Below are 17,806 nucleotides of genomic sequence, written 5' to 3'. Positions count from 1 at the left end.
CACTTGTGCAGCACAACTAAGTGAGTTAAACTGATGTATATGTTATGGTGCTTGCTGGTCAGAGCAACTGAGTTGCTTTGATAGGTGATGATAAATCAGTTCAGAGACCTTGTGCAACATTTCCAGCAGTTCTCTTTTCATAGCACATCAGCCTCCTCAGCCTCTCCTACAAATCAATATTAATAGCTGTGTAAAGTTGCACATGTATTGAGAAGGCATTTCTCGTTGATGGATTTGTATTTGTTTTTGCCCCAGGAAATGTGTATAAGGTCTTTAAAAATGACAAATTATTTCTTTTTCAACTGAAATTGTCTTCTAGTGGTAAATTATACCTTACTTTTTGAATGCTTCATACTCTTACACACTAATATATTTTAGATATGAAGTGGGACTTCATGGGAGTTTTATTAAATATATTAGAAACAAGAAAGGTTTGATAGACCCATTATTGGCCTAAAGTATTCATTAGGAAATGTTAGCCATCTTCCTGGGGTAACTTAGTACTTGAGCTGTCAGAGTGGATTTGAGACTTGCTACTGCTGAATTTAAGCTTTTAGGAAAGCAATGCTAGAGAAATCCATTCTGTGGGTTGATCCTACTCCCATCAAAACCAGCTGAAGCCTAGTCCTTAATCCTGCAACCCCTTCCATATGGACAGACCCATGTGTCCACATGAAGCCCCAGTGACTTCACATTGGGACCACTGTGTACAGACATGATGACCCGTGCCTGCTGAGAGTGGAGGGGCAGAGTGAGGGCAGCCAGCTTCAGCAGTGTTAGTGAGCATGCTCAGTTTATGTGAGCATGCTCAGTACATGCCAAGCAGCAAATTGGGGGGCCAGGAAGAGGGGATGTGACTGGGTACCGTGAAGTTCACCTGCTTTGTGTATGTGATCGACTGCATCTGTCTTATTGACTCCAGAGGGGTTCCACCTGCCAGAAGGCAGTTGCAGGATTGGGGTTTTAGTTGACGGGGAGGATCAGGCCTGTAGCTGTGACAGAATCAGGCTGAAAAACTTGAGGTTGTAGAAAGGATGCATCATTGATTACATACCCAGAATAGATTAAATTAATGTGACACAGCCACCTGGTGATCCCATACTTGCATGGATTCATTCATTGAGAATATTTATAGCAGGTAATTCTTTAAGCATCTGCAGCAAATATCTCACTTTCATTGAGGGCTGGTGAGCTTTTGCCTCTGTTGTTGTCCATTCTAAAAGGTTATAAAGTAACTGACCTGATCTCATGGCACTTGACTCCCATGTAAGAGACCCCGGTTTGGAAATGGCCTCAGTCACACTCTTCTAAACCTCAGTGCAGTGTTGCCCTCATGGTGCACCCAGCTGTGGCCAAAGAACAGAGGCAATAATTATAAGATGCCACATATTTGTGTGGTTTTTTTTAACCAGGAGACTCCAGACACTGGAGATACTTTTACTCCACTTCTCCCTCAAAGATTCATCCTTTGATGGGAAAGTTTTGGAAGCAACTTCTTTCAAGGAGTCCAGTGTTCCTCTGTACCTCCATTAAAAATGAGTCACTAGAGGGTAATGCTCATTTCTCCCTCTGAGCTCTCAGTCAGCAAGCATGAAGCTGCTCAGACTCCCCATCACAAAGCGACAACGAGCATGAGTAGTAAATGTTGTTCTTACACTTCAACTTGTTTTGGGGTCATCGGCTCCAGTGATCTGGGGATAAGTGCTGCCAGCTTCAGTTTTGCCTAAACTTGCCCTGTACACTTGTGGTTAATGATAGATGCATCACTAAGGGCTAGTCTTTCAAAAAGTAGAGGGTGACTTGCGACTGTAAAAAAGGTGTGCACCAATGCACCCAGCTTTGTATGGGCAAATACTGGCACATGCATGTGTGCCCATTTTTTGTGGGTGCAAGACAATCTCTGCCTTGTGAAACTTTGGCCCATACTGATGCATCTTGGTAACAGTGTTGTTTGTTCTTAAATCTGGAAGACCTTATTGAGCAGCAAGTGAATTTCCTGTTTCCCTTGCCTTTGGAGCTCTGTTGTATTGTGGAAGTGATGTCCTTGAATGTGAAAGGGGAAAATTAAAGTTGTAGCATGGCTAGTTGCTGCCCTAAGTGCCAGATGCTCTCAACTCCCACTGAAATAAACCTACAGCACCTTACATCTTGGATGTTGAGTTTAGAGGAGGCCATGTGCACGTCCAGTTGGCCAACGGGCTGTGATTATGGTGGTAGAAAAGGGGGTGAGTTATGCAATGAGATGAAGAGAAAGGGTCGTTCTATTGAATGAAATGGGGAATCTCATCTGGACAAACCATGCTTGGATTTAACCTAGGCATAGAACAAATAGTCTGTCAAAATCATCATATGTCACCAGCCTTGTCACATAATCGACTTGAGTACTTTTATGGCCTTTGGGAGAGCCATTACAGCTGTTTACCACCACAAAACAAACAAGGACCATGCCAAAGCATCAAAACAGTGAGGCCTAGATCATTAAAGCTATTTAGATGCCTAACTCCTATTGATTTCAATTGAAGTCAGACCCTTAATACCTTCAAGGATCTGGGACTAACTGTCTTACATTATTTTATTAAAACAAAGGGATAAAAAAAGCATTTCTCCAAAAATGTCCTGAAAACCTATATATTTTCTTTGTGTCTTATTTTACAATACACTAATGTTCCTAGGTTTTGGATGCACAGTGTCCCATGTGATGCAAAATGTATTTATTTTATTTATTTGAAGGACTCCAACGTCGTAGACTGATTCCTGCCCCACTGCCTGATGCTGCATCCCTAGGAAGAAAGCCCAGTGTCACTGGCCAGTGGGTTGATCTACCACCTTTGCCAGGCACTTTAAAAGAGCCGTTTGAAATTAAAGTTTATGAGATTGATGATGTGGAACGATTACAGCGACACAGACAAGAGGAAACTGAGGTCAGCACATATTTTACAACTCCAGGCAACTTATATTAAATATACAGGCAGAATCGCTGCTTGAATGCTAGTATGGCATTCAGGAAATTGATTGCAATTAAAGCACTATAATTATTAATTTTACAACTCATATGTTGGGGTGCCCGTAACGTAGAAAATGAAAATAATTACTGTCTACAATTAATTGTGTTCAACGTGACTGATGGTATGGATGGAGAATACCAATGAATACATTATGAGAAGACTTTATAATGTTAGCCTGCCTGATGAAACTTTACAGCCTCTCTCTACTACAGGGTCATTAACTCTTTATGTAAATGACATAAAGTATCCTGGTTAGAATTCTATTAAATCAGGGATATTGCTAGTTTAATTTACGTGTAATTGGAAAACAATTCAGTTAATTCTATGTTGGAGACCAGAGTTTATTCTTCTGATGCTTTTTTTTTCTCATTTCTTTCAAAATAGCCTTTCCAAGATGTTGAAAAGGTAGGAAAGCTTTTATGTAATTACAAATTCCCATGTCTTAATGTTAAAAATTTAGAGTTTCACTTAACATTTAGACTGTGTTTATTATTTGCACTAGTGGAGAAAATAATTTCTCTACAAACAGCAGTAATTTCAGAGTATATTAGAGATGTATGTTAATTCGGAAAAGTGCAATAAATGCGAAACAGATTGCAGCATGCTGTTTCTATAGATTAGAATCAATTAATGCACACCTTCAAGTGAAGCGGAAAAAAAACCAGCCCGTGAAATGTTAATGTAATGAGGTGGATAGGGTTTGGGTGGTGCTGACAGAGGCCAGGCCAGACAGATTCATGAAGTGGTCACTCTATGTCTTTAAAGGGTCTGATGTATTTCAATACCAAGCTGAAGATTTTGGAAAGGCGCCATCAGCGGATTAGAGAAATGAAGGCAAAACATGAATGTTTGAAGGAAGAGCTGGAAGAGACAAAGTGCAGACTGATGATGGATCCAAATAAGTGGAAAGAAGAGTGTAAGTATTTTGCCAAAGTCACTGCAATGCCCAGATTCAGCAAGGAACTTAAGCACATGCTTAACTTTAAGCAAGGAGTAGTCCCATTGATTTAATTGGGACTACCCAATTTATTTAACTTTAAGCATATGCTTAAATTGTTTGCTGAATTGGGGCTTTAAAGAATTTTGCAAAGCAATAAACTTTGGTATGGTATAGGGTTGCAATACTGATCTACTGTAAGTAGAATCCAGAAACTAACAAAGCAGTCCAATCAGAAGAGAGAGGCAAAACAATACAAGGACTGAAATAATAATAATAATAATAAATAAATACTTATATCGTGCTTTATAGCCAGAGAGGTATTTTATACAAGGGAATAAGGATTATTACCCTCATTTTGCAGATGGGAAACTGAGGTGTTGAGATCAGAGGCTTATTCCAGCAAAGCACTTAAACATATGCTTACATGCTTTGCTAGATTGGAGCCTAGGGGTGGAATTCTGGCACCACTGAATTTGATGGTAAAACTCACTTGATCTGAATGGGGCCAAGATTTTCCACTAGAATGTTTGTTTTTTTCTTAGGTGGTGTTGCCAGTTACTGCCGACTGAACGTGTTAAATTTCAATTTTTTTTATTGTAGACAGTTTCTCATATAAACATTTTGTTTTTTTTGCTAACAGTTGAAGTTGACCCACACCTTGATAAGGAGTCTCAGGAGTATCTGGAGGCACTGGAACAAGTGACAGAGGAACTAGAGCAGTGTGTTAATCTGTGCAAGTCACATGTCATGATAGTGACCTGTTTTGATATTGGAATGATATCTGATGCGCAAGATGGAGTACGAGAAGTGGAAGTTTGAAAATGGTTTTTCAAGGGACTTTAGGAAGTGGGGCCAAAATGTCCAACATGACGAAGAAAAAGGATTAGAAAGTGAAAATGGAAATGTGAAGATTTAAAGCAACAATGAATGTTGTAGAGACTTGATACAGATGAGGAATTGGAATGTTTATAAATCATTATGGTGCCTCTACATGACCCGAACTGTTAAAAAAAAAAATAAATAAAAATAAAAATAGAAATAAATGTTGTTTCTAACAGAGAAAAGCAGAAAAATCTAGTACAAACCAAGACTTTAAAAAACAAACAGAAAACAACGAAAGTGCCTTTAAAGTTCATTTGATTTTCATTTTTGTATTTGGTGCTAGAATTAAAGCCAGCAGACCTAAGGAGACCACAAAATGTATTCCGATAAAATATTTTATACTGTATAGTGTATTTATGACTATATGTAAAAAAACCCAACATTGTAGCACAAGCAATAAGTAAATTATGTTTTCATACCTGAACTTGCCTTCTTGTTTAATAGAAAAGCTGTTTTATGTAGCAGAACTAAAATTGTATTATAATTGTTTTTTTGGTTAGGATTCAAGATATTTTTATGAACATTTATCTATTGAAGAAAAGTGTATTATGGAATTTCAAGATGATTGTTTTACATTCTGTTTTTGTATGATTCCTTTTTTCAGATCAAAATCAATGTTTGTGTTCCATTTTTATATATATATAAAATATTAACTGCTTAACTACTTCCTTGGTTACTAACCTCCGTTATCATGGATCTGATCTTCTTAGAGTTGTTAACCTAACTCAAGGAAGTCTAGAAAGGGCATTGTGGTTTGTTTTTCTCTGACTGCAGGAATTGAGAATTATGTTTATTACCAAAACCATAAAACAAAAAAAGAAGATAGTTTTTGTAAATTTTAAGTTAGGTTCATATTTTTATATAGTTTTGACTATAAATAAAGGTTTTTGCATTATGAACTTTTAAGACAAATAGTATATCTTTTTACAGTTTTTCTAAGGAAGGCAAACCCTCAGGATCAAGTTTATACATGCTGCATGAGATTTGTGCTTTTTTGAAGGAGGCCACCTAAGCGTGGAAACTATTGATAAATTTGTTGCCAAACGAATACTTTTGAAAAGGTTTAATAGTGTATGTAATATCACATTTCATAATGAATCATATTTTCTAATCATCTTACTTTTTATGGGTTTTTTCAAATCCTTTGTACAAATGTGTATAATTACTCCTTTCAGCTTTTATCTGTGAATAAAAGATACATCTATTGTTAACATTGCTTCTTAGTATTTAGGTGATTTTCTCTGATGCAATACAATAGTAGGAGAGCATTGCACATTATACAATCAGTGGGAGTTAGGTACCTAACATCTATTAAAAATCTAATAATGTCTTTCTCCAGGTCATGCATGAAATCTGTGGCTATGCTGGGAATTGAACCCAAGTCTCCTGAATCGAAGTTTAGTTTTGTTAAATAGTGTTTTAAACACTATAACGTCAGTTGAGCCAGGATTTCACCCAATGAGAAGACCTGGACCCAAGGTGATTTACAGTTTATTGGGCCAGATCCACCTCCACATGGGAAGTGGATTCAATTGTCTCCATGGCACTATCCATTTATCCCAGAGTTTGCATTGTCCCACTGTCCTCTCCCTCCATCTAATCAGCAGGGAATTTGCAAGGAAGTTAACACACACTCCTCATTTAAGGCAGAGTCCCTGCAGAGGAGGGAAGCTCTGGCCATGTGACTTCATTGCCAGGGAGCTGGAAAAAAGCCAAAGGGAGCCCAGATCCTCCAGCAAATTGCAGGTGTTGAATGGGGTTTGGATATTTGAGTGGGATTCCCATCCTCCATTTGGCAGTTTTTTTCAAGAAATTCTACAAAGGGGAAACACATAGTGTTCCCTCCCTCTCTCCCTTTTATTTGTCCATGGAAATGGTACAGTCCAGCTCATTATTGCACATTGTCTTTTATTTGGTGGCACACAAATAGGTTGGTGTTACCTCCGTCGATGAGGCTCTCCTAGATCCAGGTAAGACGGGTTGGGAGATACCTGTTGCTATCCCACAAACATGTAAACAGACAGATAGTACTATTTATCTCCCACCCTCTACTTAATGCCCTGGTGGTGGATGTGATAAATGAGCATGGTAGACAGCACTTCCCTAAATCTATCCCGTATGACAAAGACCAAAAAAGACTGGATCTCTTTGGATGAAAGATCAATTCATCAGCAACCCTGCAATTGGGGAGTGTGAACTATCAGGTGGTCATGGCCAACTATAATTTTACCAATTATAACAGATTCACTGCTTTTATTGACCATCTACCACAAGAACATAGGAAGCAATTCCAGTCCATCATCACCAATTATTGGCCAGGACTGCTCGTCAAGCATCCTTACATGCTGCAGACGCTGCTGCCAGGTCCATCTCCACAGTGGTGGCAGGCACAGAACATCATGGCTCCAGTTCTTGGGGTTTCTGAAAGAAGTACAGAACACCATGGAGGATCTCTTCTTCGATGGTCATACATTTTTCTTGGAAACCACATATGAGTCCTTGTACACTATAAAGGACTCAAAGGTTTCTTTATGATCCCTGGCATACATACACCTACAAATAAGAAAAGCTTTAGTAGGTCACAGACTGCCCAGAGGTCACATCATGCTGAGTTTTCTGGAGTCCATAGATTCACTGAACCCCACCAGAAAGAGACCTAGATTTCAGAGAAAAATGGGCCACCCAACTGCCCTCCATATCCACCCAATCATCTGCAAAGCAACAGTTTTAGTGGGTTGGTCGAGGGTTCAAATCCCCCTGAACTTCTGGTTTTACAACTGAACCCTCTGGCCCACCTTCCCCCACTTTGGCAACTGCATTGCCTATTGCCAACATGCTCGGAGGTGGATCACTACAGACTAAGGGGTCACAGAGATTATAACATCAGGCTATACCTTCCATTTTACATCACTCCCTCTACTCTCTCTTCAGGAACCCCCTCTCGCAAGCTTTTATTGCAACAAGACGCAACCTCTACTTCAATCAGGAGCAATAGAGTCAGTCCTGCCACCTTTCAAGGGCAATGGGTTTTACTTAAAGTATTTTCTTGTGCCAAAGAATGATGGAGGGTGGAGACTGATCTTAGTTCTAAGACTTTTAAACAAATTCATAAAGTCTCAAAAGCCGAGGATAGTGACTCTGGCAGCTATAATTTCTTCACTGGAGAAAAGGGTTTGGTTTTCAGCCCTCGACCTACAAGATGCTTATTTTCACATGTGGATACACCTGTCACAAAGGAAATTCCTATGAATCCCCATAGGCCAGGATCATTTCCATTACTGAGTGCTTCCCGTTGGCCTTTCATCAGCCCCAGGGGTGTTCTCAACTAGGAAGCGATCCTAGTCTTCCCATACCTCAACAACTGCCTACTAAGGGCCATTCCTCTGAAGCAGGGCTATCTTCCACCCAAATAGCCCTTCCTCTGTTCCAGGAGCTGTGTCTGCAGCTGAATGTAAAAAATGTTCACATTAACCCCTATACAGAAGATACAGCTTATAGGGGGTGTATTTGGACTCACTGACAGCCAGCAACTTACTTTCCCTTAAACAGATTTGTAACTTTGTCAGGTCTGGTATGGGCAATTCAGGGGAGCCCTCACCTCAGATCACAATAAAGAATGGTCTGCAGCACCTGGGGCACATGGCAGTTTGCACCTCTGTAACTGAACATGCAAGGCTGCACCTCCATTGCTCCTAGGACTGGCTCAGAATGACCTGTTCTCCAGGCAAAGAAACCCAGGCTTAGACAGCCAGGTCCCAGTTCCTCTACATGTGAAGACCTCCTGAAACTGGTGGAAGGATCAACTCACTGTCTGTGCAGGCATTCCTTTATGTTGCTTAGTGCTAGCAATGACTTTAACAACAGACTCATCATTGTTGGGATGGGGCGCCCACCTCAGTGCGCTGATGACTCAGGCAACCAGTGCCCACATTGATCTGCTGGAGCTCAGGGCTGTCAGGAATGTTTGCTTGCATTGCCTACCCCTCATCAAGGGCAAACCAATCAGGATCATGACAGACCATGTACCCTGAATATTCTATATCAACAAGCAGGGAGGAGCAAGATTCCCCATCCTTGTGTGCTGAAGCCATGAAATTTTGAAACTGGTGAAAAGCTAATCGGATTCAAATTTCAGCATCTACCTCCACAGTATTCAGAACGCCACCACCAATGTCCTCTGCAAGCACTTCTCACAGGACTACAAAGGGGAGTTAGACACCCAAGTTCGCCAAAGTATATTCCAAAGATGGGGAGTGCCAGAGGTGGATCTCCTCACCACCTCCAGAAACAGGAAGTACCCTCTTTTCTGCTCAAGCGAGGGTCTGGGTCACCAAGCCTTGGGAGATGCCTTTCTTCTATCCCAGAAGAAGGACCTGTTCTGGGCATTTCCTCCAATGCTGCTGATACTAAGGTGATGAACAGGATCAGATGGGACAGGGTCAATGTTATCCTTGTTGTGCCAACTTGGCTAGGACAACCCTGGTACCCTTACTTGCTTCACCTGTCTGCCCAACCATTGCTCAAGCTCCTGACCATTTCCTATCTCCTGTCACGGGATGCGGGTTGTGTGCTTCATCCCAAAGTAGCAGTTCTCCACCTCTGGGCATGGCTCCTCAATGGTTCATGGGGTTAGAATCCTCCTGCAGTACAGAAGTACAATAGGCATTACTGAATAATAGAAACAGGTCCACCTGCATTACTTACCTGCAGAAATGGAAGAGATTCTTCCATTGGTGGTGTTGTCACTGCCTCCTGCATGATTTGCTACTAGTTTCAGTCATCCTGGATCATCTGTTAGATCTGAAGAAATTGGGGTTATTAATTGTTTTGATTAAGGTCACTTTGGCTGCACCATAAGCCTTTAATTCTCTTGTGGAAGGATTCTCTATATTCGCTCACCCAGTATCATCTAGATTTATTAAGTATTTGGGTAACCACTGCCTGCAGATAAGAGATCCCTGCTCTCACCTGGGACCTCAACCTGGTACTCAATTATCTTATGAGACCTCCATTGAATCAATGACAATTTTTTCTCTGCTCTATTTATCTATGAAGATGGCCTTTTTAGTAACCACCATGTTGGACTTTAAGGTTGGGGAGACTGGAGTCTTGATGGCAGATTCCCCCCCTCTTTATGCTATTCTTCAAAGACAAGGGCTCTTTACATTCTCACCTTAAATTCTTACCTAAGGCTCTATCAGAGTTCCACTTAAACCAATCAATTCATCTACCAGTATATTTTCTGAGGCTGCATACTTTGCTGATGGAATCCTGTTTTCATACACTGGATGTTAGAAGGGTGTTGGCTTTCTAATTAGGAACAAGCAATTTAGAAAGTCACCAAAGCTCATAATTTCCTTCCCAGGTAGATGCACAGGGTCCACAATCTCTGCTCAGAGACAATAGAGATGGCTTTCTGGATGTATTATCCCTCATTACGATGCTGCAGGTGTTCATCCCCCCCCAAAGAGTGATAGTACGTTAAATCAGATAATAGGCAACATCTATGGTATTACTTAAGAATGTGTCAGTCTCTGACATATGTTGGGCCGCTACATGGGCTTCAATACCTATGTTTTTGAAACCTTATGCCCTGATCCATGCCATCAGATCCAGTGTGGCACTTGGTTCTGTAGTACTGTCTTAAATTCTGGACTCTATTCTGAAGCTCCCTCCGTCATCTGGGGATACTGCTTGGAAGACACCTGAAATGGAGCAGTCACAGGGACACCACTTAAAGAAGAAGGTGTTTCTCGCTTTGTGTAGTAGGTTTGATTCGTCAAGATGTGCTCCCCTAAGGGTGCTTCAGTATCTGCCCTCCTTCCCTCTGCTTCAGCCTGTTCCCTAGGAGACATTTGGGTGGAGAAGGAATGGAAGGTAGTTCTCCCATGCACCCCTATATATCTTCAGTGTCTGGCACGAGGAGGCATAGGATGTATGAATGGACACTGCTAACTGAAAATCTCTGATCAAGGGCACCCATAGGGGGACACACATCTCGAAGAACTGTAGCTACTGCACAAAGTGAGTAACCCCTTTTTCAGCCCCTCGTCTTCCTTGAGCCTTCCACCAAGCTCAGGCAGCAGTGACCTAAGGTCACTCCAAAAACACATATCTTCTGCAGTACAGCTCGGCTGCAATGCTAGAGATTGCTCTGCTAGATATCATCTCCTCCCTGCCAGCCCAAAATGCTAATGTGCCACTCAAACCCTATCATGGAACTTAAGTGATGCATGGTTCTTGGCTAACCATTTGCACAGGGATAAATTTCACCCAGACTGGGTGATAGTTTACTTTCCTGTTTGGATCCATGGCCAGGCAGTGATCTTCAAGCAGAGATGACACATTCAGAGAGGGAGACATTGGACCAGCTCATGTTATGCAAGCCTAGATGAACCACCAAGTAGTCAGGGACCTTAGTTGTGCTGAAGGCTGATTTAAGCAGCACCCATCCATGGAAACACCGATATGTGTGCTTTGGAGATAGAGATGAACTTATGCTTCGCAGTAGATGTATTTTCTCTTTGTACCGTGCAGGTAAAACATATTTTACATATTTGTGAAATCTTCCTATTTACAGTGCTGCCCATCTAATCTTAGCCATCTAAAGGCATTTCTAGGCCACTCATCACTATACTATCTAAATGCCAATACTAATGTATAATGGAATATAAATATGAGATTATTTGTTCTTTTCTCAGCATGAGAGAGGCTGTGCAATTATCTCTATCTCAAGGCTCTAGGTATTTTGTTTCTAGTTTTATAAACCCTTTTTTCCCAGCCACTTCTATTTCCTTTTTAACATGACGTGTGAAACATAATTCCACGGCCACTGTTCTGTGTTGTGGCTATGTACAGAGTGTTTAGGCAAAAATGCCAGTCACATAGTGGGCTTCAGAACAAAGTTCCAAATTTGCATAACTGGATGCAAAAGAAAAATGCTGATGCATTAAAGCCCTAATGCAGTAAAACACTTCAAGTCGTGCTTAAAGTTAAGTGTGTGCATAATCCTATCCCTATTCACCAAAGCACCGAAACATGTGCTTAAATCTCATTGACTTTGCTGAATTGAGACCTAAGTTAAGCCTAAATATCACAATAATAAAATATGTTTTATAGTGATTATTCTACTTTTAATATAATCAGATAAACTCATTTTATTATCATCACCCTCTTCACTGTCTCTGCATAAAATATATATATGTGTGAACTGGGCCAGCACCTTAGCTGGTGCAAGTCAATTTGGCGGCATTGATTCCAATGGAGCTACGTCGATTTACACCAGCTGAGGAGCTGTCCCAGGATTTTCTTGTTAACAAAAGCCTATGAGACAATAGAAACATTTCTTTTTCTGTTGATGTGCAAATGATACCATGACTGCAAATTAACAGACAAAGACTGACTCCAAGACTTTTCCTGATATATATATATATATATATATATATACTATGAAAGAAACTGCTTTATGCAGAATATTACTTGTAGGAGTCTGTTGTTTGTGAAATATGTAGAGTAAGACATAACTCTCGACAAGGTATGTGTTTATACAGATTTATGACTATACCTTGGGGGAACTGTCTGATAGAAGTGTGTGTATTGCACCATGTGTCTTTAAGACAGCTCACTTTAGACTACATCATTTCACTTATTATTTCCCTTCCTCAGGTCCTTCTAACAGGTCAGGGAGATATTGGGTGACCGTGTAGAAGCACAGGTTGAGCCACATACAGGCGATGTGCAAAGTGCACTTATTCCAGGGCCACTTACAGCTTTCCCTTCCAGATCCAGGGCTTCCACCACCCACCACTTCATTTACCTTTAGAAAGGATTTACCAGTGGTTACTGAGCATGGTGTACGTGCCCCTGGCTCAGGTTCTAACTCAACATTTTTTCACTTACTGTAAATGTATCCAGAAATATGATAGCTGCATATTTGATATAAAAATGAATGTAGCACCTTGTAACACACTGCCCACATTAACTAGCATGGTGTAGACACTCTTGGCAGGTCAACATAGCCTGGGAAAAGACTTTTCCCTAAAGGTAAAATTATACATACAGTTATGCTGGTGGAAATCCAGATGAACTCTGTTGAACATCACTAGACTTACTCTGGATTTACATCAGACTTTACAAGCTTCAGATTGCTGTCCCTAATTATCAAAGAACTAAGTGTGCAACCTGCTCCCATTGAAAGCAATAAGACTTTTGCAATTGACTTAAATGAGAAAGGGACCAGGCTATTACCTAGCTTCTGACACCATATGTAGTGTATCACTAGCAAGAGCAAAGCTTTCAGTCCCAGCAACGTGTAGGAGCATGTGATGGGGTGTCCAAGCCACACAAGGTTTAAGATGGCTAGGTAGGTCAATAAACTTCTCAGGCTGCACCTGGAGGAGAAGCCAAGCACCTGGGAAATGATTGGAAGCCAGCTCAGCTGGAGGGGCCTATATAAGCCAGGAAGCTGGCAACAGAAGATGCTGCAGGGAAGTTGACTGCAGTCATTCCTTGGGAGAAGGGAGGTGTGGGTCACGAAGAGGAGGCTGCAATTCCTGGAGTGAGAGGGGTCTGCAGAATGAGGAAACAGCCAGGAGGCGGTACCACTAGTGGTGAGTGTGTCCCATCACAGAGGAGAATGAGTAAGTCCTTGTAATTTAATTTCTACCACCCTAGGTTGCTGGATTTCCCAATCTTCTGCCCTTCAGAATGTCATGGGATTAATCCCTTTTGCTCTTGGCACAGCTCCTATGATTGGATTTGAAATGCATTTTAATTGATCAGACCTTGTACTGTAATTCGTTTAGAATTGCAATGTGTTTGTGCGGGGCTCTTGGCACTCTGCTGAATGGGCATCGTATAAACAAGAAGATATTTTAGAACTTGGAAAAACTGGCTTTAATTTTCAATGCTGGATTTTCTAGATTTTCATTTATTGCTATGGCAACATCAGTCAATTTGCCAGCACATTCAGCACAAAGAGACCGTACAACTCTGCCTTATTTGAGGGATGTCACTCATTTTATTATTATTTGTATTACATTTTTTGTTGTTTACAAAGGTTTGGGTCATTCCCTTCCTTAGTGCTGCAGGTTGTTTACACCGAGTCTCAGAGCCTGGGTCAGCTAATGCAGGCTCTGAGACCTTAGGCCAGGGGTCTCTTATTGCAGTGAGATTCACACCTCACTGTGCTATGTGTTGTACAAATAGGAGTAAAAGACAGTCCCTGCCCTAGAGAGCACACAGGCTAAATAGATAAGACACAAAAAGGGTAGGAAGGAAAATAGAGGCACAGAGAGGGAAAGTGACTTGCACTTCAGTAGCAGAGCTAAAAATGAGAACCCTGACTTCCAGTCTAATGCCCTGCTCAGTAAATCAACTCTAGATCTGAACAGAATGATAATCCATACATACCTGGTAAATTGTTTACATTCAAAAGAAATTTGTGAAAATGAGGCTATAGAAATAATTATTACACAAAACGAATGACTCACAGCATATTAAGTTTCTTGTATGAATAATTTTTGTCTCTCTCATTTTGAGTCTTTGTCACCTATTGAGTCACATCTTTGGACCTTGGAAGATCGAGAGGTATGTTTTGTGCAGCGCTCATAACAGGAAAAGATATATCCTGAGCCCAGATCTGAATTAAGATTTAGATTCATACAGTACAAAAAGAGGAAACAAACAGCCCTTCACATTTTTTAGCAATGCCAAAAAACATACACAGCTGCAGCTGAATTGGGACAGGGAAGAAGATCTGAGCTGGGCTCACCATGAATTTGATATCATGTAACCACTGCATAAGAACCCGGGTGGGAAGCAATCTTTTGCATTCTGCTATGTATCTGTTTAAAAGTGGAGGTTGTGTAGAATCACAATAGGGCAGGATTATCTTCTGGCATCTCAAGTAGTTTATTGTTGCTACTATTGCTGTTATGGTAATTCCTTCCATCCAAATTTTGTATGTAACAATTTTTTAAAACCTACTTTAGCTACGTATTTCAATGTTTGCTGAGCAAAACCTCTACACATAGGATGCTGAAAAGCTCAAAGAAGGCTTTGAATGATGAGTCCCTCTTAGAAATATTTAATTTTCAAAGAAAAAGACATTGATTTCATTTAAGACAGGAAAAAAGGGAAAGCAGAATTTTTTCCCCTGCAGTTTTTGCGGCAGAAACAGAGGGGAAAAACATGCAATAATGTATACAAATAAACATAAAAAGAAGACACCAAAGCCTGGTGCATGCAGATTTCCTTGCAAAAGCTGTGTAAATCAACATTACTCTGACTTCAGTCAGCTGAGATTCTGACCTATGATACTTAATGATCACCATTAATGGTTGTACCCTCTGCAAGTTTGCGGATGACACTTAACTGGGGGGAGTGGTAGATACCCTGGAAGGTAGGGATAGGATACATAATGACCTAGACAAACTGGAGGATTGGGTCAAAAGAAATCTGAGATTCAACAAGGACAAATGCAAAGAATCCCATGCACTGCTACACACTGGAGACAGATTGGCTAGGCAGTAGTTCTGCAGAAAGGGACTTGGGGGGAAGATTACAGCGGACAAGAAGCTGGATATAAGTCAAGAGTGTCCATTATTGCCAAGAAGGCTAATGGCATATTGGGCTGCATTAGTAGGAGCATTGCCAGCAGATCGAGGAAAGTGATTATTCCCCTCTATTTGGCACTGGTGAGGCCTCAAGTTGCAGTGGGGGAAGTCTAGGTTGGATATTAGGAAAAAAATGTTCACAAGGAGGGTGGTGAAGCACTGAAATGGGTAACCTAGGGAGGTGGTGGAATCTCCATCCTTGGAGGTTTTTAAGGCCTGGCTTGACATAGCTCTCCTGGGATGATTTAGTTGTGGTTGGTCCTGCTTTGAGCAGGGGGTTGGACTGGATGGCCTCTAGAGGTCCCTTCCACCCCTAAACTTCTATGATTCTATGTAAACAGCCATTGACTTCAACAGCCACACGATAAGGCCCTGTCCAATACATAGTGCTTCAGGAACTAGGTGGCTTTTTATTGTTAATTTCAGATGCCTTATTTGCATCTTTTTTGTAACTTTAAATCATTGTATGGGATGATGGGTGTTTGTTAATATGGTCAGATTTCAGCCAATCTCTTATTTCATATGGAGGTATTGTCTATGAAGAATACAAATTCCAGCCTGCACTTGGATCAGAAAGTTGGAAATCTGTAGTCTTTGTTCTGTGTTTCTCTACTAAATATGTGACTAGTCACAGACCCCACAGAAGACTTCCAGAAGCTGCCTTGTGGCCACCCATGTGTTCAGCCTAAGAAATGTCTTGGCAATGCTGACAGCATGGTGATTACTTGCTGTACCTAATGATCTGCAAGGGTTGGTTCATTTCACATCTAGAGATGAATCACTATTGTTCTTATTTCCTTACCATTGATTTTGACTTTTCTGAGATCTGCATTGAATCAATGAGATGGGAAATATATGCTCAGTCGTTGGCAAACAGGGTACCCTTGTATTATTATGTGCTTGTCAAAACTTGAAACCTGTCCAGAGGCCTCTGAATAAAAACTCAGCAATAGTTTGGTCTTATACTGGGTGTATCAAACATGCCCTGGGCTCTTTCATAATTCCTTGATGGGAAAATTGTAGGACAGTTGTGGGAAAATAAAGCCCATGGCTATTAGTTATTTGCTTTGCAAATTTACCATTACCCCCAAAACCATTTGAAAGCTATTAATAGAAGCAGCCATACAAGACAGATTCATCTAGCAGATTAGGGTAGTACACTGGCAATCATGAGACATGACCAACTCTGCCACTGACCTTCTGTGTGAACCTCGGGTAGGTCACTTTTCCTCTCGCACTTTCACTTTCACCTTTGTCTCCCCTGCCACCCTTACTCTAAGCTCTTTAGGGTCTGTCCTGTTTCTCACCATGTTTGTGCAGTGCCTTACACAGTGGGGCCTTCGTTTTTACTGGGCCCTCCAACTGCTACCTTAATAAGATATTAAAAGGGGTAGTTCAAGTTGATCCTGAATTTTCTGGCCTAGCAAAGGCTGGGGACACTGCATCTGTGTTTATCTTGAGCGACTCTTCCTAGCTGATTCCAAAAAGCACTGGTAGGTTCAGACAAGGGCAGACTAAAGCATGGTCTCTATGACACTGGGGCTTGAAAAGAGAGGGGAAAGAACATGAGGCATCCCAGAAAAGCTCCTCCCAAATTCACACAGGCCATTGCTTTTCATTTTGTAAAGACTTTCTGGACAATCTTTCAAATGCTGTAAATCAGCAAAACTTCATTGGCATCAGTAGAACAAGACTGATTTTTGCATCAGCTATGCTATGACCTGCTATGTGAGCAGCGTAGTTCTGATTAAAAAACTTTCATTTCTCCTTGTCAATACTCCACAAAGAATGGATAGTTTGTTAATTAATAATAATTCTTTGATTTCTGGTACTGCCTTTCATCAATGTTTCTCAAAGTGCTGTAGAAATATTAATGAAGCATCAGTAAATCAGTGCTTGTGGGGGAGAAGGGAATTGTGGGGGTTGAAGGTGCTGGGAATATATAGGGAACACTTCACTCTCCACTGAAATGCAATCACATCTGAGGTAAACCAGGGCAATTACTTAACAACTCACAGAAACACTACATGATTTGTTAGAACAGGATGTGCAGGAGAATATGGCAACCAGTTGACAGAACAGAGGGAATTTGGGCCATGTCACATTCCCTGAGTCTGGATTCTGGTTAGGACAATGGGGCTGCATCAACTCTTGCAGAATGTGCAATGAGGTCCTACTCAGAGCTGGCCAAAACTTGGAATTTCCACTTAGCCAAATTTCAGAACACTGAAATTTGTTGTGAAGTTCCAATTCAGAACAAAACCCACTTTTTGCCCCAAAATTTCTTGTGAACCAGAAATTCTGTAAAGTTTTTGTTTTGGCAATCCTGATACATGGTCGAAAGTTCATTGTGTTTCTGGGAA

At 41.0% G+C, this 17,806-nt stretch overlaps 1 protein-coding gene and 1 long non-coding RNA gene across 4 annotated transcripts in view; both read left to right on the top strand.

Moving 5' to 3' along the window:
• KIF26A (kinesin family member 26A) overlaps positions 1 to 6,038 on the top strand; it is a 115,068-nt gene extending 109,030 nt beyond the window's left edge. For all 3 annotated transcript variants that reach the window (XM_067554973.1, XM_067554974.1, XM_067554975.1), the window contains 4 exons: positions 2,731 to 2,921; positions 3,390 to 3,410; positions 3,771 to 3,921; positions 4,586 to 6,038. In XM_067554973.1, coding sequence (XP_067411074.1) covers positions 2,731 to 2,921; positions 3,390 to 3,410; positions 3,771 to 3,921; positions 4,586 to 4,764 — 542 coding nt within the window. In that variant the 3' untranslated portion in view covers positions 4,765 to 6,038. The remainder of the gene's footprint in view (positions 1 to 2,730; positions 2,922 to 3,389; positions 3,411 to 3,770; positions 3,922 to 4,585) is intronic.
• A 7,296-nt stretch (positions 6,039 to 13,334) lies between these two features.
• Positions 13,335 to 17,806, top strand: part of LOC137157732 (uncharacterized) — a 53,782-nt gene continuing 49,310 nt past the window's right edge. Inside the window, exon 1 of the long non-coding RNA XR_010921218.1 lies at positions 13,335 to 13,436. This is a non-coding gene — a long non-coding RNA (uncharacterized lncRNA). The remainder of the gene's footprint in view (positions 13,437 to 17,806) is intronic.

The sequence above is a fragment of the Emydura macquarii genome, unplaced genomic scaffold (assembly GCF_026122565.2).
Source record: "Emydura macquarii macquarii isolate MOO-44397 ecotype Brisbane River unplaced genomic scaffold, CSIRO-AGI_Emac_v2 contig_1551, whole genome shotgun sequence".
NCBI classification, from domain to species: Eukaryota; Metazoa; Chordata; order Testudines; family Chelidae; genus Emydura; species Emydura macquarii.
This window is presented reverse-complemented; position numbering and strand designations above follow the sequence as displayed.